Source organism: Mesocricetus auratus, unplaced genomic scaffold, assembly GCF_017639785.1.
Source record: "Mesocricetus auratus isolate SY011 unplaced genomic scaffold, BCM_Maur_2.0 Super-Scaffold_100055, whole genome shotgun sequence".
NCBI lineage: Eukaryota > Metazoa > Chordata > Mammalia > Rodentia > Cricetidae > Mesocricetus > Mesocricetus auratus.
The window spans coordinates 4503392-4528447 of NW_024429232.1; the positions used below are offsets into that span (position 1 = coordinate 4503392).

General features: G+C 48.3%; 2 protein-coding genes across 5 annotated transcripts; both read right to left on the bottom strand.

Annotated features, from left to right (window-relative positions):
• Positions 1-382: 382 nt before the first annotated feature.
• Positions 383-24771, bottom strand: LOC110339220 (zinc finger protein 250). Of its 4 annotated transcripts, none has more exons than XM_040736240.1 (5): positions 24643-24771; positions 6159-6251; positions 5829-5955; positions 5474-5581; positions 383-2403 (listed from the first exon to the last, which is right to left on the bottom strand). In XM_040736240.1, exons 1-5 carry the CDS (start codon positions 24652-24654, stop codon positions 1079-1081), a joined length of 1665 nt encoding a protein of 554 aa, XP_040592174.1. In that variant the 5' UTR covers positions 24655-24771; the 3' UTR covers positions 383-1078. The 4 variants fall into 4 exon arrangements, with proteins under 4 accessions (XP_040592174.1, XP_040592175.1, XP_040592176.1 ...); XM_040736241.1 differs by lacking the exon at positions 24643-24771 and adding an exon at positions 14914-16018; XM_040736242.1 differs by lacking the exon at positions 24643-24771 and adding an exon at positions 10723-11002.
• On the bottom strand, positions 19445-24647 carry Znf16 (zinc finger protein 16). The gene has a single exon (XM_021222992.2). The coding sequence runs from the start codon at positions 24587-24589 to the stop codon at positions 23015-23017; it is 1575 nt and encodes a 524-aa protein (XP_021078651.1). The 5' UTR covers positions 24590-24647; the 3' UTR covers positions 19445-23014.
• Positions 24772-25056: the final 285 nt, after the last annotated feature.

Here is a 25056-nt window from a genome sequence, read left to right on the forward strand (position 1 = left end):
CTTGGCACTATGAAACCAGTGAAGGTGCTGCCTCGGTTGTAGTTGGAGGGATCCTGGAGAGAAACAGGCTTGGCCCTGTATGGCAGGGTTAGCGTTCCTGGAGAGTGCCTAGCATTTTGGAGATGCTGTAAGAAAACAGCCAGGAGGAGCAAGCTAGTAAGCAATGAATGTTGTCACTCCATGACCTGTGACAGTTTCTGCTTTGACCTCTATGCAGAAGTGAAATGAACCATTTCTTCTAAATTGCTTTGGTTATGGTGTTTTGTCAGGACAATAGAAACCCTAAGACAGATCCCAAACAGGTTTTCCTTTTAGTTTACATAAATTCTCACTAATGTATCTATTTTTCCTTTTCCAAACTCTTAGAACTGCCATTTCAGAATATTTTAAAATCACTTTTATTTGTGTCATAAACAACTTGTGGGAATTGGTTCTCCACCTACCGTAGTATTTGAGTGCTTTGTAAAAACACCAAAAGTAAGCAACAGGGCACGCCTTTAATCCCAGTATTGTGGAGGCAGAGACAGATCTGAGTTGGAGGCCATCCTGCACTACAGAAGGAGTTCCAGGACAGCCAGGGCTACACAGACACCCTGTCCCAAGATACTCCCTCCCCCCAAAGACAAACCCAAAGCAAAAACAGTCCAAATATTCTAAATTCAACTACAGTATTAGAATGAGTCGAAACTTCGTTTGAAATGCCATCCCCCCTCCCCTTTTTTTTTGAGATGGTTTCCTCTGTGTAAAACAGCTCTGGCTGTCCTGGAACTCACTCTGTAGACCAGGCTGGCCTCAAACTCACCTCTACTAGGTTTAATGGTGTGTGCTTTGTTTAAACTTTAAAGTTGCTTCAGTAAATTCATGTCAGATAAAGGGAGAATTATGGCTTTTTTTAAAACCAATATCTACAATTGTAGGATCTTCTCCAATGTCATTTCAATATGTTGAGGGAAATAAAAGCATTTGTGGAAGAATGTTTGCTAGGGAGGAAAAGGAAGGGTCCTCAGGCTCAGCTGACCTGGGAGGCAGGCTGGTCACGTGTTGTGCAGGTCTAAGCTGGGCCTCCGGCGGCCGAGGATCACGGCTTCTTGTGCACTTTCTGGTGCTGGATCAGGTGGCCGTGCTGGTTGAAGGCGCGCCCGCACTGCGCACACTCGTAGGGTTTCTCTCCGGTGTGGATCCTCTGGTGCTGGATGAGCACCGAGTACTGGCTGAAGGCCTTGCCGCAGCTGTTGCACTCGTACGGCTTCTCCCCGGTGTGCGTGCGCAGGTGCACGATCAGGGTGGCTTTCAGGCTGAAGGCCTTGCCGCACTCGGTGCACTCAAAGGGCCTCTCGCCCGTGTGGATTCTTTCGTGCTGGATGAGAGACCGGCGCGCGCTGAAGGCGTGCCCACACTCGCCGCACACGTACGGCTTCTCCCCCGTGTGGACTCTCTGGTGCTGGATGAGGTGCGAGTGCTGCACAAAGGCCTTCCCGCACTCGTAGCAGGCGTACGGCTTCTCCTCCGTGTGGATCCGCTCGTGGTTCATCAGGGTGGAGCGGTGGCTGAAGGCCTTGCCGCACTCGCTGCACTCGTACGGCTTCTCCCCGGTGTGCACGTTGTGGTGCTGGATGAGCACCGAGCGGTCGCTGAAGGCCTTGCCGCACTCGCTGCACGCGTACGGCTTCTCCCCGGTGTGGACCCGCTGGTGCTGCAGCAGGGTTCGCTTCACACTGAAGGTCTTCCCGCACTCGCTGCACCCGTGGGGCTTCTCTCCGGTGTGCACTCTCTGGTGGCTCCGGAGGACGGTGCTGTGGTTGAAGGCTTTCCCGCACAAGGGGCACACGTACGGCCTCTCCCCCGTGTGGATGCGCTGGTGCTGGATGAGGTGTGAGAGCTGAGTGAACGCCTTCCCGCACTCCAGGCACTCGTGGGGCTTCTCTCCCGTGTGGATCTTGTGGTGCTGGGCCAGGTCTGAGCTCACCCGAAAGGCTTTCCCACATTCGTTACACTCGTACGGCTTCTCGCCGGTGTGGATCCGCCTGTGCTTGCTCAGGACAGAGCTCTGGCTGAAGGCCTTCCCACACACGCGGCACACGTACGGCTTCTCGCCGGTGTGGATCCGCTGGTGCTGAAGGAGATGAGAGCTCCTACCGAAGCACTTGCCGCACTCCATGCATATGTAGGGCCTCTCTCCGCTAGGAGCCACCTGGTGTCCAGCAAGCGGTGCACTAGGTTTCGATACCCGCGCATTATGGGGGCCAACAGGGCTTGGACTTGGGCTGAAGTTCTGCTCCATTTTGTAATGTTCTTCATCAGCTTTTTTCAACGATGTTTCCCCCAGGATCTCAGGTTTCTCATCTGAGATCAGGGGCTGTAAGTTCAAGTTTGTGTTTTGGTTTTCTTCCTTGGTTTTCCATTCTGGAACAGCAAACACAAAATGAAAAGGTTAACACTAGTCGGGGTGGTGGGTGGTACACTCCTATAATCACAGCACTTGAGAGGTTAAGGCAAGAGGACTGAACTCAGCACCAGTCCAGGCTACCGACAAGGACTGCTTTAAAAAACAATAACCCAAACCAGAATAAAAACAAGAGGTTGCCACGTTGGTGGCACGCACCTTTAATCCCAGCACTCGGGAGGCAGAGGCAGGCGGATCTCTGTGAGTTCGAGGCCAGCCTGGTCTACAGAGTGAGTTCCAGGACAGCCTCCAAAGCAATACAGAGAAACCCTGTCTCAAAACACAAAAACAAAAAAAGAGAGAAAGACAGACAGACAGACAGATAAAAGACTTCATGTGGAGATAGCTACTCTGGGCCGTGTGGAGAGGTGAGGAGACCTTCTGTCATATGGTCTAGCAGGGGGTAAGAGGCCAATTCTGCGTGGCATCGGGGGTTAGCCCCTTCAGGTGTCAGATGAAAAGGTCCATTACCCTTTCCTGCTGCAGAAGATGGTGGCCAGAGACTCCTGTGCATCCTGTAGCCTCCCACAGGACACAACCTAGTCCTCAGGCTCAGGATGCTACCCTACCCTCAGGCCTTAACCACTTTTCCAGGGTCTCGGCTGTGGCCTTCCCTGAATGACTTGTCATACTTGATGGACAGCCTAGGATAAGAAGCCCCACAGCCAGGACAGCCTCCAAAGCCACAGAGAAACCCTGTCTCGAAAAACCAAAAAACAAAACAAAACAAAAACAAAAACAAAAAAGAAGCCCCACAGCAGAGAAAGACCTAAATTTAAAATGTATCCAGGGCTGGGGGTAGAAGGAGACACATGTGTGCACACGGAGGTCAGAGGACAACTTTTCGAACTTAGTTCTCTCCTTCCAACCTTTATGTATATTCTGGGGACTGAACTCAAGCTGCCAGGCTTGCATTGACAAGTACCTTTATCTGCTGAGCCATCTTGCAACTCCGAAAGTCTCACCTCTGTGGAAGGACATATAAGGGTCTCTGACAAGTACTGTAAGTTCTGACCCAGGGTCACAGGCAAGTACAGCATCAGAGCTTCCTCTACCATTCCTCTCTGTTAGTACAGCAAAAAACTAGGTGTTCTCACTCCCTAAGAGTGAACTGGAGTGCCATGCATCGGCGACACACACGCGGGAGGTGGATGCAGGCAGATCTCTGTGAATTCGAGACCAGCCTGGTCTACAAAGCAAGTGCCACTATACAGGGTCTTTTTTTTTTTTTTTTTTAATTTTGGTTTTTCGAGACAGGGTTTCTCTGTGGCTTTGGAGGCTGTCCTGGAACTCGCTCTGTAGACCAGGCTGGCCTCGAACTCACAGAGATCCGCCTGCCTGTGCTTCCCGAGTAGTGGGATTAAAGGCGTGCGCCACCACTGCCCTACAGCAGCCAAAGCTCTTACCTGCTGAGCCATCTCTGCAGCCCCACCACGAGTATGTGCACATGTCACCCTCTATTGTGGCCTATGCCACAGAGCAACTAGGTGCTTCTGTATCCTGGAGAATCTGTCAATCCCCCATGGACAGCTTTGGCAGTATTTAAAAATGCCTTTTTCGCCGGGCGGTGGTGGCGCACGCCTTTAATCCCAGCACTTGGGGGCAGAAGCAGGCAGATCTCTGTGAGTTCAAGGCCAGCCTGGTCTACCAAGTGAGTTCCAGGACAGCCTCCAAAGCCACAGAGAAACCCTGTCTCCAAAAGCAAAGCAAAACAAAACAAAAACTTGTTATTTACTGTATGTGCATGAGTGTCCCCGCCTATACTTGTGGCAGCCAGGAGAGGGTGTGAGAGCCACTGAAACTGGGTTACAGATGGTTGGGAGGCACCATGTGGACGCCGGGAACTGAACCTGGGTCTTCTGGAAAAGCAGCAAGTTCTCTCAACCACTAAGGCCATCTCTGCAGACCCCCCACCCCAAGTAGCTTTCTGATGCTGATGCTATTATAAATGTTATAATATTTATACCTTTGTTTATTGCTGATAACATACAAATGGCATTTTATTTATTTATTTATTTATTTATTTATTTATTTATTTATTTATTTATTTAGGTTTTTCAAGACAGGGTTTCTCTGTATTGCTTTGGAGCCTGTCCTGGATGGAACTCACAGAGACTCTACCTGCCTCTGCCTCTGCCTCTGCTGGGATTAAAGGCGTGCACCACCACCATCAGGCTCAAATGATTTTTATTATCTAACAATATTGCTAAAGTCTCTTATGAATACCAACCTCTTTTTTCAAGTTAAAAATCAAATATTTTTATCTCCAAATTCTGGTTTTTTTAACTTTGCTTTATATCATACATGGGGCCTTAGTACAATGTTTCCCAGGTCAGGGGTCAGTGGACTCTTTCATAACCGAGCACAAACTTTCAGTCCTTCACCCCGAGTATCAGGTTGAGAAATTTCCCTTCTATACCCAGAGCCTTGTTCTAAATCAACCAAGTAACCCTCAGAGCCTAAATAGCCCACTAATGCCTGGGTAGCCAACTACGGTCCTTCTGAGCAGCGGCAACATCCCTTGCCTCTCTTCAGCTCAGCTATCCTCTCCTTTCTCCTTGGTCACCAGGTCCACCGCCCCACCTAACTCACCAGGTCCACCACCCCACCTAAATCACCAGGTCCACCGCCACACCTAACTCACCAGGTCCACCACCCCACCTAACTCACCAGGTCCACCACCCACCTAACTCACCAGGTCCACCACCCCACCTAACTCACCAGGTCCACCACCCCACCTAAATCACCAGGTCCACCACCCCACCTAACTCACCAGGTCCACCACCCCACCTAACTCACCAGGTCCACCACCACACCTAACTCACCAGGTCCACCGCCCACCTAACTTCCTACTCTACCCACACCTCCTTCTGTGGACTATTGCTTGGCCCAGGACCTCCTGGTCTGTGGACACTGTGTCGGGAGGAAAATGACAGAGCCCTCCCCTGACCAATGGGTGCTCCCTCCATCAGTGACCCCGTCTGAACTAGACTGTCTTCAGTGAAAGCAGGAACAGGTCTCCTTACTCACCTGAGTGGTCACTTCCCAGGCTCTGCTCAGTCTCCTGCCCATCCAGGACCCATGGATCTTCTCCTCGCTCCAGCTGGGAGATCACAACAGGCTTGGATCCTGGGAGTCCTGCTCGTGAGGGGGACGTCCCTGGATTATACACTGTCTGCTAAGATACTCCCATAATCCATGCTCCACGAGGGCACAGGAAACAGGACAAGACTTCCATCCTGTTGGAGCTGAACACTTGGAAGCACCATGCCTCAGGATCTCAGTGTGCACTGAATGCCCCTCTTCCCAGCAGCTGCCTCCCTGAGGAACCCCACGTGAGTCCTGGGCCCAAAGACACACAGGCGGAGCCCTCCAGGAGTCTTACCCAGTGAGACCACATTCCCGTAGGTCTCCATCATCACATTTCTGTAGAGGCCCCGCTGAGCAGGGCCCAGGCGGGCCCACTCCTCCTGAGACAGCAGAACAGCCACATCCTCGAAGGTCACCTTGACCTGGAATGAGCGGGTTTTGAGTAACTCCACATCTGACAGGTGGCGAATGTGACATGGGAGACTGGTGGTAGCCCTTTAGAGTCACATGACATCAGCAGGAAGAAGTGACGGAGTTCAGGAGATGCAGTGATGTTTTGACTGGGCACAGAAGGACCCACAGGAGCTTTGGCCAAGCCACTGAATAAGCTTTTGGGACCACTCACCTGAGGTCCTGCTGGCAGTGGCATAAGTCCAGCTGCTGCCATCTTGGTTTCTTGGGTCTGTGAGGACAAGTGGAATCTGAGGATCCTGTGGGGCTGAGGAAGGAGAGAGAACAAACACATGAGAGTCCAGTTCTACAGACCCTGACATCCCTGGGGTCCCTTGTCATATAAAATCAGTGAAAGGCATGCTGAAGAGAGATCCAGGGAGCGGAAGCCACTGTGGTCCAGCTTTGTTGGGTCTCCCTATGCTCACACTGGTATTCTCTATGGAAGAGTCCTGAGCAAACATATGGTTCCTGGGCTGGTCCAATCTAGTAGGTTTTGTCAGGCAAAGTCCTGCTTGAAAAATGATAAGAGGAGCCAGAGGCTGTTATATCTTTGTGGGTCTAGGCTAGACTGGTCTACATTGTTGTAGAATGTTATTTTAACTATGTAAAGATGTGTTACATTTGTTTATGTTGGGGAATCTCCCTTTAACTATGTGAAGGTGTGTTACATTGGTTTCTGCTGCCTTTGTTTAATTATGTAAAGATGTGTTACATTTGTTTATGTTGGGGAATCTCCCTTTAACTATGTGAAGGTGTGCTACATTGGTTTCTGCTGCCTTTGTTTAATTATGTAGATCTGTTGTATTTGTTTCACCTTGCTTACCCAAAGCACTTGACTGGTCTAATAAAGAGCTGACTGGTCAATAGCTAGGCAGAGAAAGGCTAGGCGGGTGGGCAGAGAAAATGAGGAGGAGGAATCTACGTAAAGGAGAAGAGGATGAGGGAGAAAGAGAGGGACATGCCGGGACCAGACACCAGGCAGCTGCCTGCCAGCCTGCCAGCCACAGAACCTCAGGAGAGTAAGACATACAGAAAGAAAGAAAAGTAAAAAGCCCCAAGGCAAAATGTAGATGAAGGGAAACAGGTTAAGTTATAAGAACTAGCAAGGCCGAGCATTCATAACTAATACTAAATCTGTGTCATGATTTGGGAGCTGGTTGGTGGCTCAAGAGAAAGCCTGCTACATCAGGGCTTTGCATTCATCCCCCCACATTTTTTTTAAAGCTAGAGATAGCTCAGGGGCTTAGCATCAAGAGTCCTTGCTACTTTTGCACAGGACCCAGGTTTGTGCTCAACTCCAGTTCTAGGGGATCAGATGTTTTCTTCTGCCCTCTATGGGCTGTTACATGTGGTACACAGGAGCTCACATAAGAACATACACATAGGGGCTGGAGAGATGGCTCAGAGGTTAAGAGCACTGACTGCTCTTCCAGAGGTCCTGAGTTCAATTCCCAGCAACCACATGGTGGCTCACAACCATCTACAATTCAATCTGATACATGCCCTCTTCTGGCATATAGACAAACTGTATATGTAATAAATAAACAAATCTTTAAAAAATAACATACACATACGTATGAATATAAATACGTTTTAAAAAATAAGGATTTCTGAGCATCTACCCATTGTTTTCCAAGGGCTTAAAGTTTCAACCCTTCACTCCCTAGACCACTGGGGTCCCATGATTGGCTGATCATATCTATGTGGGGAGCCAGTGAAGGCTCTGGTTGCTGGCTGGATCACCTTGTCTTGCTTGTTCACAAGAACAGTGGGGCCCTACATGTCTCCCAAGAAGTACCCCCTCCAAAGTGGGGAGTGGATCATCTGCCTGAGACCCACACTTCTGTGGGAAACCCCAGGCTCAGGCGCTCAGTCAGTCTTAGATACCCTCTGGTGCTCTGATGAGGCAAGGGCTCAACCTATACATTGGCAACCCAAGTCTGAGCAGTGGTCATTGTGGGTGGACAGAGTCTGGAGTAACATAGGGTCTGAGCTTTGAAAGATGTCTCAAATGAGAAGGGGACACTTGGTGGTGTCACACCAGGATAAACAGATGTTTAACACAACTAAATGGCTGGGAAAAGTCGGGGTCTGAGAGATCTCCTGTAGCAGATGGGCTCGGTCTTCTGAACTGTAGGGGTGTCTACAATAGTGAGTCACAGCCAAGCCTGCAACAAATAGCAGATGGTACCAGGCAAAATGCAGAGCAAGATTACAATATATCCTTTCGGGTATCTGGCTTTTTGAGAGTGAAACAGAAGATAAGCATGGCTCCTCTCGCCTGTAATTCCAGCAATTTGAGAAAGGTGGGGTGGAAGGATCTTCAGTAAAAGACCAGGTTGAGCTACATAGTGAGACCTTGTCTCAAAAAGAAAGAAAAGAAAAGGAAAAAAAAAAGAGGTGAGCATCATGACCTGGGTGGTGGGGGAACAGCAACGTGGTTGACGACTTGGGTTCACCCCTGGGACCCCAACCTTTCCCAAGTTGTCTTCTACATGCCGGTGTGCCCCACCCTGCAATAAATAATAAAAGATGACGGACTTCAGGATTCAGTTCAGTGGGAAGCTGCCCTCATGTGGTAGCATTTGTACCCAGGTGGATATGGTTGAATGTATAGTGCTCAGCCTCCTGCTCTCTGGCCCCTGTATCTGATCCCTCCTGATGCACCGTCCCTTTCCCTAGGCTTCTAGCAGCAGCCAGACCTGCCTGTTGTCCTTCAGGCACCCCGTCCAGTTGCCTACCGTGTGGTCTTCACCCCTTCTTTTCAGAGGAGTACTGTGTTCACACGATGTCACCTACGCTGGTCCCCAGAGCAACCCTTGGTAGGGTAGGGATTCCTTCGATCTCCCCATGGTAGAATCCAATGTCAGTGCCTGGTCATTGTCTGCTGCAGGCAGTAGGCACTCTGCCAGTCTACCGGGCACTGCCCTCCCTCAGTGATTCCTTCTCAGAGTGCCTCCCTCCATCACTGACCCTTCATTTGCTGGGGTGATATTTCCATTACCGGTGGTTGTGAACCACCATGTGAATTGAACTCAGGACCTCTGGAAGAGCAGCCAGTGTTCTTAACCACTGAGCCATCTCTCCAGCCTGGAATAACCCTTTTGTACACTGAACATTTGTGGCTGGGATTGGTTTAATAAAGAAGCTGACTGGTCAATGGCTCAACAGGATAAGATTAGGCAGGAAAGTCAAATAAGGATGCTGGGAAGAAGGTACCAGGTCATGTGGCAGAGCATAGATAAGAAATATGGGCTAATTTAAAATGTAAGAGTTAGCTATAGCCGGGCGTTGGTGGCGCACGCCTTTAATCCCAGCACTTGGGAGGCAGAGGCAGGCAGATCTCTGTGAGTTCGAGGCCAGCCTGGTCTACAAGAGCTAGTGCCAGGACAGCCTCCAAAGCCACAGAGAAACCCTGTCTCGAAAAAACAAAAAAAAAACCAAAAATCATAAAAGAATGCAACACATCTTTGCATCATTAAACACATATATCCACGGCATAAACAAATGTAACACATCTTAAATGTTTCACAACATCCAACAACAGTTTTGGAATTACCAAAGATCTTGTTGTGCTGCAGCTTGCAAGTTTGTTCTTCTAAAGGACATTGCAAATGGTGATACACTTGGACGGGAACCTTAGTCTAGTTTGGTGTGAGATGGGAGAATGTCACCCAGACCCACTTGCCTTCCCTAATTCAACTCTTATAAAACTGCTTTCTTTTCAAATTCATGGAAGGCTTTCTAGGGCAGAAGCAGCTTTTGCGTAAAAACCTACCTGAGTACAAAAACACAATACTTGCAATTTTCCCTAAGTCAATGATCACACAGATCTATCTATCTGTGTGTCTGTGTGTCTGTCTGTCTATCTAGTTGATAGCTTTCCTACACACCAAGTGACACTTGGTCCAAGACATGAAAGAACAGACACCACAATTCACAGTAATGCTAATTTGTAGACTTTATTCACAGCATCGATCAACATGTTTGTGGAGGATTATAGGGGTACAAGGTCTCATAACTAAATGCTTTCAAATTCATTTGGAGACTCAACAAACACAGGGATGTCTCAGAGGCACTAGGAAAGGAGCATCACCAGCCGGCTATAGGGCCAACCAAATTAGTAAGAGTCGCCCAGGCAAGAATGGACTGCTTAGATAGAGCCGGGTGTGTTGGCACACACCGGTGATCCTAGCACTTGGGAAGCTGACTCCTAACATGAGACTGCCTAGTGAGTTCTAAGCTGCTATGTATGCCGCATAGCACAAGTGTCTCAAACAAAACAAAACACAGGAAATAGGGGAGGCACGGGAAGAACAAACAGCCCAGAAACAGAAACAGAACAGAGCACAGTTTGGAGGAGAGATTAAAATTACTGGAAAAAAAGATTAACTGATAAGTATTTTGGTACACTCTTCAACAAACTATCACAAAGTGGGCAAAGACAAGAGATTTAAAACTTTTAAAGAGACCACACCAAGCTGTAATGGAGGTGGAGGCCTGTAATCCCAGCACTGAGGAGTCTGAGGCAGGAGGATCTGAGGAGTTCCGGGCCAGCTGGGGCTGCACAGGGATCATGTCTCAAGTGAAAACCAACCAACCCAACACTATGAGGGAAAGTGTGAGTGTGAGAGCAGAAACATTTCCAGTAAAAGCCTGGACCAGAGAACATCCCCAAACCTGAAAGCCACAGCTCCATTCTGCCAAACGATGGAACAATAGTCAAATGAAACTACCTGCAGCTCTACACCAGATTGCCCTTATCTGCATAGTGAGAAACTGCAGGCAATGTGACCCATCCTAACCACAGGACCATCACTAAGCAGCCTAGCTGCCCACATCTATCAGTACATTCAAGCACTTCCTTTCCTGCCACGCTCACTCACTCTGCTTTGCAGTGTGTTGGGGAATATTATTTTAAGATGGGTTACATTTGTTTCTGCTGTGGAGCATTTGTTCAATGATGTAAAGATGTGTGGCTTTTGTTTATGTTGCATTTGTTTAACTCTGTGAAGCTGTGATTCTCTGCCTGTCTAAAACACCTGATGGAGCCGGGTGTTGGTGGCACAGGCCTTTAATCCCAGCACTTGGGAGGCAGAGGCAGGCGGATCTCTGTGAGTTCGAGGCCAGCCTGGTCTACAGAGTGAGTTCCAGGACAGCCTCCAAAACAATACAGAGAAACCCTGTCTCAAAAAACCAAAAAAAAAAAAAAAAAAAAAGAAATAAAATAAAACACCTGATGGTCTAACAAAGAGCTGAATGGCCAATAGTGAGGCAGGAGAAAGGATGGGGGGGTGACAGGCAGAGAGGATAAATAGGAGAACTCTGGAAAGAGAAAGAAGGGGCAAGACAGAACAAGAAAGGAGGACGTCAGGGGCCAGCTACCCATGGAGTAAGAATGAAAGTAAGATATACAGAAACAGAGAAAGGTAAAACCCCAGAGGCAAAAAGGTGTGTGTGTGTGTGTGTGTGTGTGTGTGTGTGTGTGTGTGTGTGTGTTTCATAATTTAAGAAAAGCTGGCTAGAAACAAGGCAAGCTAAGGCCGGGCGTTCCCTCCATGTGTGATTCCCTTGGGAGCTGGGTGGCAGCCCCCAGGGAGCTGAGGGTGAACAGCAACCGGCTACAGCAGTGTATTAAACAAACTTGGCTTTGTTCCAAAGACTGAGTTTACCAACCAAAGCTCATCCACACACCAAACCAAACCAGAATTAACCAACTGGCAAGAAACCTTATGCACATCAAAACCACCCCAAAGTCCCAAAAGAGGGGCTGAGGAGATGACTACTCTTCAAATCCCAGCACCCACATGGAGACTCACAACCTCTGTAACTCCAGTTCTAGGGGGTCCGAAGCCCTCTTCTGGCCTCCTCAAGCACTATACACATGCATGCAAACAAAACACCCCCCACACAAAATAAAATAAATCTAATAACAACCCTCCCCAAATAGCCCTAAACATAGGGAAGAATTTATGATACAGGTACATTTTCAAGTAAACCGAAAGATAAATTATTTGCTATAGTGGATACTGTTAGCAATGGTTATGATTTGGGGGGAAAGTAAAGCTGTATTCTTTTTTTTTTACAAGACAGGGTTTCTCTGTATTGTTTCGGTGGCTATCGGTCCAGCCCAACCTCGAACTCACAGAGATCCGCCTGCCTCTGCCTCCCGAGTGCTGAGTGCTGGGATTAAAGGCGTGCGCCACCACCGCCCGGCGTGAAGCTGTATTCTAACTTCACCCCTTATCTAAGTAAATTTCACAGAGAATCAATGTTTTTTTGTTTTTTGTTTTTTTTGGTTTTTCGAGACAAGGTTTCTCTGTGGCTTTGGAGGCTGTCCTGGAACTCGCTTGGTAGTCCAGGCAATGTTTTACAAATACCAGACAGGGGGCTGAAGAGGTGGCTCAGCAGTTAAGAGCACTGGCTGCTATTCCAGAGGATCTGGGTTCAATTCCTATGGCAGCTCACAACTGTCTGTATCTCCAATTCCAGGAGATCAATATCCTCACACAACATACATGCAGATAAAACACCAATGCACATAAAAAAAATACATTGTTTAAAAAAAGAGTACCAGTCAGGGCTGGAGAGATGGCTCAGAGGTTAAGAGCACTGGCTGCTATTCCAGAGGTCCTGAGTTCAATTCCCAGCAACCACATGGTGGGTTCACAGCCATCTGTAAGGAGATCTGGTGCCCTCTTCTGGCATGTAGGCAGAACACCGTATACTTAATAATAAATAAAATCTTTAAAAAAATAAGAGTACCATACAAAACCAGATTATTTAGAAAATAATCTCGATGGAAATTATTTGCCCATAAAACAAACACAACATCTAGTTGATGGAGGCGCACGCCTTTAAACCCAGCACTCAGGCGGATCTATGTGTGTTCGAGAACAGCCTAGTCTACAAAGCAGGGTCCAGGACAGAAGGGCTGCTACACAGAGAAATCCTGCCTCAAAAAGCCAAAAATAAAGTAAAGCAAATAAAACAAAATCAAAGAAGACACTGTCAATGGTATAAAAAGACACACAGGGAAGTGGTCCACGCCTTTAATCCCAGCACTAGGGAGGTAGAGGCAGGCGGACCCCCGTGAGCTCAAGGTCAGCCTGGTCTACAGATCGAGTTCCAGGATATGCTCCAAAAGCTACAAAGAAACCCTGTCTCGAAACAAAAACAAAAACAAAAAACAAAAAAGAACACCTGCTGGTTAATCTGAATGGGAATACAAACAGCTAAAAGACAAATGAAGAGGTTTTACCCTCACTAGTAATAATTGAGAATGGAAATGAAGCACCTTCATGTCAAGAATGCCTAGGGGCTGGCTCCACACATGGTGGCAAGGTGGCTTGCTAGTTAAGTGTCCCCCACAAGATAATTCCCAGTGTGCAAAGGACAGAATGATGTCTACACAGCTTTAAACAGAATCACCTACCTCGTAGGTGATAGGACACTGTGGAGCTTTCCTTTTTAATTTTATTAATTGATATTTTATGTATGAGTGTCCTGCATGTATGCCTGCAGCCTAGAAAAGGGCATCAGATCCTATTACAGATGGTTGTGCGCCACCATGTGGTTGCTGGGGATTGAACTCGGGTCCTCTGGAAGAGCAGCCAGTGCTCTTAACCTCTGGAGCCATCTCTCCAGCCCCAGAGCGTTTCTTTTCTGTTAATAACAAAAAAGCGCGGCCATGCACCTGCAGTAGCAGCTGCTTCCAATTATTTTAGGAAGATACACAGGAAACTGCTCCCAGGGTCATCGTGCATTCACTGACAGGGCGCTGCAGACGTTTAAAAGAATTCTTGTGGGCTGGGGAGAAGGCTCAGTGCGCTCTACATCCAATGTCCTCTGGCCTTAGAGAATATTTCACCTCCCACGTACAAGGGGATTACTGTCTATATTGTTCCTCTGTGTGTGCACCCACACACCCGCAAGCACTTGGAGGCCAGAGGACAACCTCGGGTGTCATTCATCAGGAGCCTTTCACCTTCTCGGGGGCAGCAGCGAAGTTAGTGAGCTCCAGGAATCTGCTGTCTCCTCCGGGAAGCTGGGGATAACAGCATTCAGTTTCTAAAAAGTGAGTTCTGGTGATTCGGACTCAGGTGTTCAACTGAACCATCCTCCTTTCCCAGCAGAATCACTTTCTGTTAACATTTAAATGCGGGGACCAGAGAGATGGCTCCGCGGTTAAGAACACATGTTGTTCTTCCAGAGGACCCATATTCGATTCCCAGCACCTACGTGGCTGCTCAGAGCCAGTTCCAGGAGACCCGGTACCCTCTCCTACCTTCCGATGGCACCAGACATGCGCGTATTATACAGCCACACAGGCAGACAAAACACATAAATACACATAAAATAAAAACGAAACATGGAAATTCCGCGTTAGAGAAGTTGTTGCCACCCATTAAAAGGGGCTTCTGCAAAGTAACAACGAGAGAGCATCGAGAAATAAATTCGAGAAGAAGCTGGGTTACGTGGAACAGGGGACCTTCACTTTGACAGGAAACAGCTTCAACTGTGGAGGATGCTGCAAGCGTCTGTGCGCGACCGCTAAGACCGCGCAAGTGACTTAAAACCCTGTATGGTGGCCCTGACGGTAGCCCCGCTAACGGTGGAGGATCTTAAGGACCCAGGACTTGCAGGGCGGCCTGGGACGCGGTTATTTTACCAAACAAAAATCTCATCCACATCCCAAGCTAAAGCGAATTAGCTAGCCACTAGGAAACCTGCACATCAGAACCGTGCATCCCGACCCAGGCTAGCGGGAGCCACCGTGAGGGGTCCAGGGGAAGAGCGGGCCTGGAGGGTCCGAGGGAGCGGGACGGAGGGTGCGGCAGCGGGGGAGGGGCTGGCGCACGTGAGGACGCGGAGCTTGGGTGCGGACGGAGGAGAGGGTCCCGCGCACCCGACACAACGCCACTCACCGTCGGCCGCAACCTTTCGCCCTGCGGCGGCTGCCTCGGCTCCCTAGACAAAGGGGCCGTCCCGTGCGGTCTGCGCAGTCGTCAATCCCAGGGGGCCCCGCCCCTGCCCCGCCCCCCGGTCCTGGGGGGCGCGCCGCCTGAGGGTCGCACGGTCCCCGCCTCGCCCCGGGCTTCTCCTGGCCCGGGACTCCTGGCCTAGCTAGGCCTCCGCGCTGTGGCAGGGGCCGCGCCTGCTCTCTGAGGCAGCGGCGGAAGCGGGCGCCGGGTCCCTCCAAACACGAGTGCCTCCCGCCTCGCCCCCTCCCTGCGGCCCCTCTGCTCGAGGGGGGCTTCGGTCACTTCCGCCAAGCTCGAGCTTGCCTTCTAGCAGCCAGGAGCGCTCGTTCGGGGAACCCATCAGGCCAACGCGGGCTGCTTGGGTTTGTGGTACGACTGTCCCAACTGCTGCTCGTAATCTGCCCACACTTGGAATAAGCAGTCTTCGAAAAGTGAGTTATTCTAGTGCTACAGAGGTGCAGCAGTCCTGAGGATCTGAGTTTGATCGCCGTCACCCATGTAAAAATGGCTGGGGGTGACTGTGCTTGTGGTCCCAACACAGGCAAAGGTGAGACAAGACATTCCCCAGGCCTCTGGCCAGCCAGAATTAGTCTGACAAGATGAGCCTTTTCAAAAAACAAGTCACAAAACATCAAGGTGGATGGCTCCTGAACTGGACCTCTAGCCTCCATGTGCACACACACCGCTGAAAATCCAACCCAGGAACTCTTGTATGTTCAACACACCGTCTCCCGCTGAGCGTGCTGGAACCCACCCCTCTATTAGTTGTAACTTTTATTTCTCTAATTGTATTACTTGTCTTCTGTTGTGACAGAATACCTAACAAAAGCCGCTTGAGGAAGGGTTTATTATTATTTTTAAGTGGCTATTAGATGTGGATTTTTGCTGTTTTGGTTTTTCCAGACAGGGTTTCTCTGTGTAACAGCCCTAGCTGTCCTGGAACTCACTGAGATCCACTACCACACCCCACCAGATGTGTTCTTTCGTTCCTTAAAGAACGGTGGTTTGGGGCTGGAGAGCTGGCTCAGAGGTTAAGAGCACTGGCCGTTCTTCCAGAGGTTCTGAGTTCAATTCCCAGCAACCACATGGTGGCTCACAACCATCTGTAATGAGATCTGGTGCCCTCTTCTGGTGTACAAGCATACATGCAGGTGGAACACTGTATATATAATAAATAAATACATCTTAAAAAAAAAAAAAAGAACGGCGGTTTGGGGCTGGAGTTGGGACTCCTGTCTGGAAATGGAGATAAGAAACAAGAACCTCGTGGACCAGGTTGGAATTTGTGTGCTGGAGCAGCCACTGAATTTTTATTTTTATTTTTTTTTTTTTTTTTTTTTTGGTTTTTCAAGACAGGGTTTCTCTGTGGCTTTGGAGGCCGTCCCGGAACTCTCTTGGTAGTCCAGGCTGGTGAATTTTTATTTTTTAAGTGCTTTAGTCTATTTTAAAGTGTTTGCACACTTGAGTGCACTATCTGTGGATGAGGGCATCGAATCCCCTGCGGCTGTAATTACAGGTGGTTGTAGGCTGCCAGAAGTGGGTGCTGAGAGTCACACTTTGGTCCTCTGCAAGAGTAGTTTAAGTATATACTTTTAAAGTCCTATGTGCACTCGTGTTTTGTCATGAGTATTGTCCTCAGGAGCTGGAGTTACAGTTGTGAGCTGCCATGTGGGTGCTGGGAATTGAACCCAGGTCCTCTGGAAGAGCAGCCAGTGCTTTTAACGGCTGAGCCAGCTCTCCAGCCCTGAGTGTATACTCTTAATTGCTGAGCTGTCTCTTCAGCCCCAGGGGCAGCCAGTTTTAAATCAGGACCGTAAGCTGAAGGGAACTCAGAGTTGATGTCTGTGAATGCTGATGCAGAAGGGAAGGTGTGAGGACCCTGAAGATATTTTTGAGGATATGAACACATTCATTTTTGCTATAGTTGAGCTCTCTGGAAAGAGTTAGACATGTCTCTACACAGGTCTAAAGCTGCTCAAAAGAACAAAGATGTGATATGATGGCTCATCTTTTCAGCTTCATGGGCTGTAGAGTCACCTTGGAAACAAAATGGCATGTCTATATCACTGAGGTGGGCGGAGCCCTAAAGAGTCAGAGCTCTTGACTGATTGAAGAGTGAACTGAGTAACAGTATGTTACTCTCCCCTTGACCACAGAAACAATGTGACCAGCTGCCTCAAACTTCCGCCATGCACCTTCCCACCATGATGGACTGTACTTGACCTTCAAATCACAGTAAACACCTTCTTTACATTTTTCTCTCTTTTTTCTTGAGCCAGGATTTCTCTGGTAGTTTTGGAGCCTGTCCTGGAACTCACTCTGTAGACCAGGCTAGCTTCAAACTCACAGAGATCCGCCCGCCTCTGCCTCTGAGAGCTGGGATTAAGGGTGTTCACCATCCCTTTTGTCAAAGCAGTGAGAGTTAACTACTGCACGTGGCATCAGCACCACTGTGTCTGAGACTGCGCAGAGGTTGGGCCTGACTCCTAAGGGAGGGAGAAGCACCCAGGCCTCTTTATCAGCTGATCTATATGCAGACGCACACAGAAGAGATAGCCTGAGGCTAATGCCTTCCTCAGGGACGCTGGAGAGGTGGCTCAGAGGTTAAGAGTACTACCTGCTCTTCTAGAGGACTCAGGTTTGATTCCCAGCACCCACATGGTGGCTCACAATTGTCTGTAACTCAAATCCCAAGTGGTCTGACACCCACTTCTGGCCTCTGTGGGCACCAGACATGCACACACATACACAAAGGCAAGACATATGTATGTATGTATGTATGTATGTATATCTACATATATTTTAAAAAGGGCAGTGAGAGAAACAAATAGAATGCTTTGTTCACCATCAATAGTGTTTGGAGTTGAGGGCGTGATGAGGACTCTTAATGCTGAAGCATCATTTGTAGTCTGACATATCTGTGGTCTCCATTTGTACCTGAGCTACTGTGCAGTAAGACATCCCTAGAGTTCTTCACAACCAAGGGACAAGTCTTAGGAAGTGTGCAGATAGGGATATTTGCAGGCCAAGGGTTCCAGGACTAAGATGATGTCCTTGAGTTTGGCCAGATGTGCTGACTTTTGTGTGGCTGACCAGGGATGACCCACTCAAGGAGAGGAAAACAGCTACTTCTTGCTGAGCTGTGCTGGCCATTCAGCATCTCAAGATGGCAGGGCGGGAGGAGGGGGAATCCTGCAGTATTGTGCAATTAGCATAATCTAAACTACTACAAGCCAGTTTTCCACTTGGACTTACATGGGTGCTAAACTGAATCCATAAATAATTCAGACCTTCCAGCTTCTACATAATGGGTCTATAACCAAGCAAAAGAGTTGTTACTATTTATTCATGTCTTCCTTTTCCATTTGAAGAATTTTATGGTTCAAAAGTGGAGGTCTAGCCGGGCGTTGGTGGCGCACGCCTTTAATCCCAGCACTCGGGAGGCAGAGGCAGGCGGATCTCTGTGAGTTCGAGGCCAGCCTGGTCTACAGAGCTAGTTCCAGGATAGCCTCCAAAACAATACAGAGAAACCCTGTCTGGAAAAACCAAAAAGAAAAAAAAAGTGGAGGTTTTCCCAGGCGGTGGTGGCACGTGCTTTTAATCCTAGCACTTGGGAGGCAGGGGTAGGCTGATCTCTGTGAGTTTGAGGCCAGCCTGGTCTACAAAGTGAGTTCCAGGACAGCCAGGACTGTTAGAGAAACCCTGTCTTGAAAAACAAGTAAACAAAACAAAAAAGTGGAGGTCTCTTACCTGACAGGAAAAAGGGAAGCAACAAACAGGGAACTCAATAGAAAACAAACAAACCTAACTGTTACAAATTAATTACATAGCTACTATGAAAGTGGAAGAAGATCCGTGCAAGACACAAGTATAGTATTTTCACAGTGTACTGCTGTGGAATGCATTCCTTGGAGCAAAACAGCCACTACCTTTACCAGAAGTGCTACCAGAAGTAACTGGAAGGGGGTTCTATCCATGTCACCCTCTATGATGGGTGAACGTTGATTTTGCAGTGACTCCTATAGGGTCACCCATGCTCCTTCCAGTAACCCTTCACCGATGCTCTATAAGGGAGCCCAGGAACTCACCAACCTTTGTGAATTTCAGTGGAATCATACTGTTGTCGTTGGGACTTTTTTGTTTTTTGTTTTTTTGGAGATAGGGTTTCACTGAATATTGGCTTTGGCTGTCCTAGAACTCACTCTATAGATCAGGTTGGACTCGAACTCAGAGACCCAGCTGCCTCTGCCTCCTGAGTGCTGGGATTAAAGGTGTGTGCTGCCTCCACCCAGCTGTCATTGGGACTTTGTGAGGAAGAGGAAAGTGTTATTTCTCCCCAGGAGAAAAAATATTCTCACAATTCTCAAACCAGTTGGAAGACCTGTAGACAAACACTCAACAACCAATGTTTTTTTTTTAAACAAGGATAATACATTAGTAATTTTGAAGTCACATGCAAAAACTTAAGTCAATATACTGAAGATACCAAGACTGTATTTCTGTTAAAATGGGAATGCAGTTACAAATACAGAAAGGGGCTGGAGAAAGGGGTCATCAATTAAGAGCACTGACTGCTCTTCCAGAGGTTCTAAGTTCAATTCTCAGCCACCACATGGTGACTCCCAACCATCTGTAACAGGCTCCGAGTCACTCTTCTGGTGTGTTAGTAGACAGGTCACTCATATACATAAAATAAATAAATATTAAGAAGAACAAATACAGAAAAGAGGGAAGGGTGGAGTGAGCTTTGGTGTTGGACTGGGCCTGGTAAGAGAGCTGCTCGAAGATGGCATTTATGCACACTCGTCTAGTCCCTAGCTCTCCGCTGAGTGGTCTGTTGTGAGATCCCAGACACTTTCCAACAAGGTATACACCCAGCACTTAGATCTTGCTTTTTTTTCTTCCCCGAGACAGGGTTTCTCTGTATTGTTTTGGAACCTGTCCTGAAACTCCCTCTGTAGACCAGGCTGGTCTCGAACTCACAGAGATCCACCTGCCTCTGCTTCCCAAGTGCTGGGATTAAAGGCGTGCACCACCAATGCTCGGCTAGATCTTGCTTTCTAAAATACCTTGTTAGCAACAGGGATGAGGAAGCCCAGGGGAAAAAGACACACTGCACAATTGGGAAAAAGGAGCATTCAGGATGAACTTGGAATAGCTGGCTATGCCAGAAAGCAAAGCAAAGGCCAAAACACAACAAGATGTGCACAGGACTCTAGTATGAAGAACAAGTTTCTACTGGTCAAATCTGGGACCATCTGAGTATCACAATATATAATGAGAGTTACAGACTCACTAAACAAATAGAAATTAATGAACCCATACTGAATAAACTGATAAATACATAGAGTTTATCTTTTTTTTTTTTTTTTTTTTTTTGGTTTTTCGAGACAGGGTTTCTCTGTGTAGCTTTGGAGGCTTTCCTGGAACTCACTTTGTAGACCAGGCTGGCCTCGAACTCACAGGGCTGGGATTAAAGGCGTGTGCCACCACCACCCATCACTGATAAATACATGGAGAAGGTAAAACTCTTTTGGTAATGGAAGTAGAAGAATCATGATGAGATACAAACAAGGTAGATATTGATGAGAAACATTGTCTATGGTAGCTAAAAAGGAAAATAATAACTTCACAGTAGAGAAACTTGGAAGTTACATAAGCTTGAAAGGCATTTTCTTAGTGACTGATATGGGAGGGCCTAGCCCTTTGTGGATGGGGCCGCCACCTCTGGGTTGGTGGCTCCAGGTTCTACTGGCCAGGTGGTGGCAGGACACACCTTTAATCCCAGTAATCCCAGCACTTGAGAGGCAGGGGCAAGGAGGAGCTCAGTGAGTTCCAGGCCAACCTGGTCTACAGAGTGAGTTCCAAGACAGCCAGGACTGTTACACAAAGAAACCCTGTCTAAAAAAACCAAGACAAGCAAGCAGGACGCTGATCCAGCCATGGTGAGCCAACCAGTAAGCAGCATCCTCCGTGGCCTCTCCATCTCCTACCTCCAGCTTTCTGCCCCGTTTGAGTTCCAGCCTCACTTCAATGATGGATGTGGACATGTGAGCCAAATCAACCCTCTTCTTCCCAACTTGCTTTTGGCCATCACAGCAAGAGTAACCCTAACTAGGACAGAACCTCACCATTCTCAGGCTAATGCACTACACATTGATTAGACTTCTAGTCACAAAATATTTCAATCCCTTCCTGCAAGAACTTTGAGCCTCTCTTCAAAGCCTCACCTTGAGAGCTCCCGGTGATAACAAGGGCTTCCATTGTCTTATGGCAAAGCAGGCTAACTCCCTGAAAAGGGTCACAAAGTGAAAACTCTAGCTTTGTGGGGCATATGGTTATGTATGACAACTCCCAATTCTGCCATGCAAAAGCTGCTAGGTATTTGTAAGCAAATGGGCATTGGTGTGTTCCCATAAAGTTTCTTTTACTCAAAGAAGCTGGATTTGGTCTGGTTGGAGTGTGTCCTGTGACACCCTATGTCTACCTAGTGTCTACTATCTAGGGAGCTCTCTGGGGACAGATATGCTGTACTTGAGCTCTCTCCCTGTTCAGAGCATAAAGACACAGCTCTGGGAAAATGATGAGGTTAGTGAGCTGGTATCCTGTTCCTGTCTCTCGTGTGTGTGTGTGTGTGTGTGTGTGTGTGTGTGTGTGAGTACCCAGAAAGTGCTGGGTCTCAGGCAGTCCAAATATCCAGAACCATCCTATGGTCCAGTTTGTGCAGGTTTCAGCATCAGATGTATGCAGGGGATACAATAAAGAACCTGCCAACGTGACAGTTCCATTATCAGGGTTAGGGTTTTATTGTGCATAAGATAGAAACTATTCAGGGACACCTGGAGGAGTTCAGAACTGAGAGAGAGAGAGAGAAAGCAGTCTGGATATGGACAGTGTTAGGGAAGCAGGGTAGCAAGAGAACATGGTAGAGACAGGGGGGTAGCAGGCTATAGGAACACAGCATAGGGAGGAGAGAGAGTAATGAGAACGCCAGGGGGTAGGGGTGGGGGTGGAGTGGGGGTGGGGAGGGAGTATAAGAGAGGTGGGCTTGGAAATGTCTAACAACTACTTGCTGAGTTGGGACTGAGGGAGCCTGGAGGTGGCATGGGCTTTGATATGCAGCCACAGGTACATGCCACTTGAGAACAGTATGTCCCTCCTGCCAGAGGTAAGGAAATGACTCCTTTTGGCAGATGGGAAATGGTTTCACAAGTTCCTGAAGGAGGTTGGCTTTTATCTAACCAGCAGAAGTCCTCCTGTAGTCCAGTGTGAGCTCATTTCTGACATCTGGACTGCCTAAGACCAAACAGAAAGTACTTCAAAAATGATGGTGAGAGCATGTGTGAAGACATGGCCTGGGGCGTGTGGGGGAAAGATGAAGAAAGCCATGAAGCCAGGCATTGGTGGCGCACGCCTTTAATCCCAGCACTCGGGAGGCAGAGGCAGGCGGATCTCTGTGAGTTTGAGGCCAGCCTCGTCTACACAGCAAGTTTCAGGACAGCCAGGACTGTCACACACAGAAACCCTGTTGAGAAAAAACAAAAGAAAAGAAAAAAAGGAAGCTGATACAGGATGGGACAGGAAAGGAAGCAGAGTAATGTCTCCAGAGAACATGGCAACTGGACCTGGAAAACCCTCATGTTGGGCTTATGTAAATAAAATATTAATAAACACTAAATCAGGCCTCACTCCCTATGACTAAATGCTAAGTGGAAGAATACTGAGGTTATTCCAGCCAAAGGTCACATTACCTATTTCTGCACCTTTGATTACAAGAATAAACTATGAACAATGAAACCTTTGTCATCTTTGTCTTCTAATGAACAAGAGCATGTTTGCAAACCGTAAGAACAACAAAATGCAGATAAGAGCCACACGCTTCGGCAGCAATGGCAAAAGAGAGCCTTGGAGGATGTTTAAAGGAGGGCTTTAGGCTCTGTGGCGGCTGGGCATAAAAACAGTGAGCCTGCTTTCAAGTCTAGCAAGGGGAAGGCTGAGCCAAGGGCCGGCAGAGTCAGAGAGGAACCGTGGCCCAGCCTCCAGGCTACTCCTTTGTGTGAACTAACTGGTGTTTAAGCAGCTTTGACCGCTGGATGAACGCTTTCCCACAAGCAGCGCAGTGATAGGGCCTCACACCAGTGTGAATCCTTTGGTGCTGGGTGAGCACTGAGCGCTGGTTGAAGGCTTTTCCACACTCACTGCACTGATAGGGTCTCTCTCCAGTGTGGATTATTTGATGCTGAATGAGGTGCGAACTCTGGCTGAAGCCCTTACCACACTCAACACATGTGAAGGGCTTCTCTCCTGTGTGAACTTTCTGGTGGTGGATAAGGTTTGAACTTCGGTTAAAGGCTTTGCCACACTGGCTACATTCATGAGGTTTTAATCCATTGTGAATCCTCCGGTGCTGAATGAGGGTTGAGCTCTGGCTGAAGGTTTTCCCACATTCAGTACATTCATAAGGTTTTTCTCCGGTGTGGACTCGATGGTGAAGGATGAGGTTGGAACTTCGACTGAAGGTCTTTCCACACTCGTGGCACTCATAGGGCTTGTCCCCAGTGTGCACCCCTTGATGCTGGATGAGGGCGGAGCTGTGGCTGAAGGCCTTCCCACAGATACTGCACCTGTAGGGCTTCTCTCCTGTGTGAGTTATCTGGTGCTTCCTGAGCACAGAGCTGTAACTGAAGGCTTTCCCACACACGCTGCACACATGAGGCTTCTCTCCAGTGTGAATTCTCCGATGCTGCATAAGGCTGGAACTCTGGCTAAATGCTTTCCCACAGTCGCTGCATTGGTAAGGTTTCTCTCCAGTATGAACCCTGTGATGTTTAATGAGGTTTGAGATGCGACTGAACGACTTGCCACAATCATCACACTCATACGGTTTCTCTTCAGAGTGGATCCTCTGATGCTTCCTGAGGTGTGCGCTCTGGCTAAAAGCTTTACCACACTCTCTGCACTCGAAAGGCTTATCATCCCTGTGGATCCTGTGGTGTTTAACGAGGTTTGAGTTCCGCCCGAAGCCTTTCCCACACCGGTCACAGACATACGGTTTCTCTTCAGAATGGATTCTTTGATGCTGGACAAGGTTTGATTTCCGCCTAAAAGCCTTTCCACATTCCCTGCACACATAGGACTTTTCAATCATGTGACACTTTTGGTGCTTTTTAAGGCTTGAGTTCTGGCTGAAGGCTTTCCCACATTCCTTACACACATACAACTGAGAGACTTTCGTGCACTGGACACGCAGGCTGGGCTGCACATTTAGGTAAGGTTGCCAGTGGTTTGTAAGACCAGACTTCTGGCTAATGGATTTTCCACATTCAGAACACATAAAAGACTTCTCTCCAAAGTCGGCTCTCTGATGCTGAACAAGGTCAAGGCTTCCTCTGAGTGTTTTCCCACACCCAGTACATATGAATGGGCTTTCAGGTGTAGGAAGCCCCTCCTGGCCAGTTAGGTCTGCACTGTGCTGGAAGTTCTCTGGAGAGTAGCATGGACGAGGCCTCTCTTCGGTAGAGATTCCCTGACACACTAATGGACTTGGGCTCAAACTCAAGTTTTTGTCAAAACTGTTACAAATCAGACCTTTCTCCCCTAAGGGGCCCTTAAGGAACATGGTCACTGGTGTGACATCTCCCTCCCAGTAGAGGGGCTGGACCAGGCTCTCACCTTCAGAGACATTCCAGTTTCTTCCTACTGTTTCATCACAGAGTTGTCCAAACTGTGAAGACTGAGAAACATCACCAGCACAACTGTCTGTACTGCTGCCTGCGATTCCAAATGATCAGAAATGTGCTCTTGGGGATAAAACTTCTCAGTGCTGCAATCTGAAACAATAAATACTGAGTCAAAGGAGGGACTGTGGCTGGCAGAGGAAGACACGTCTACAGAACGGTTGGCCTCACTTCTAAGGAAGCAATGGGAGCAGGGAGGGTGTGGGGGCCTAGGAGAGCTCCTAGGCGACAGGGCTGCATGGCTGCCGGCCAGCAAGACCTACCTGCCCTCTCCAGCGCTCCATGCATCAACGATGCACTTTCAGTTTGCCCGTTGGTTCAGGACAGGACTCTGAGCATCCCTCAGCCC

Bases quoted from the DNA above. Each gene is read 5' to 3' on its own strand.
- LOC110339220 (XM_040736239.1), bottom strand. From the start codon at position 6,447: ATGTTTGCTCAGGACTCTTCCATAGAGAATACCAGT. The intron at 6,252-6,411 runs GTGAGCATAGGG...CTCCTTCCTCAG, and splicing joins CTTCCATAGAGAATACCAGT to CCCCACAGGATCCTCAGATT. The intron at 5,956-6,158 runs GTGAGTGGTCCC...CGCTCATTCCAG, and splicing joins CACTGCCAGCAGGACCTCAG to GTCAAGGTGACCTTCGAGGA.
- Znf16 (XM_021222992.2), bottom strand. From the start codon at position 24,589: ATGTTCCTTAAGGGCCCCTTAGGGGAGAAAGGTCTGATTTGTAACAGT.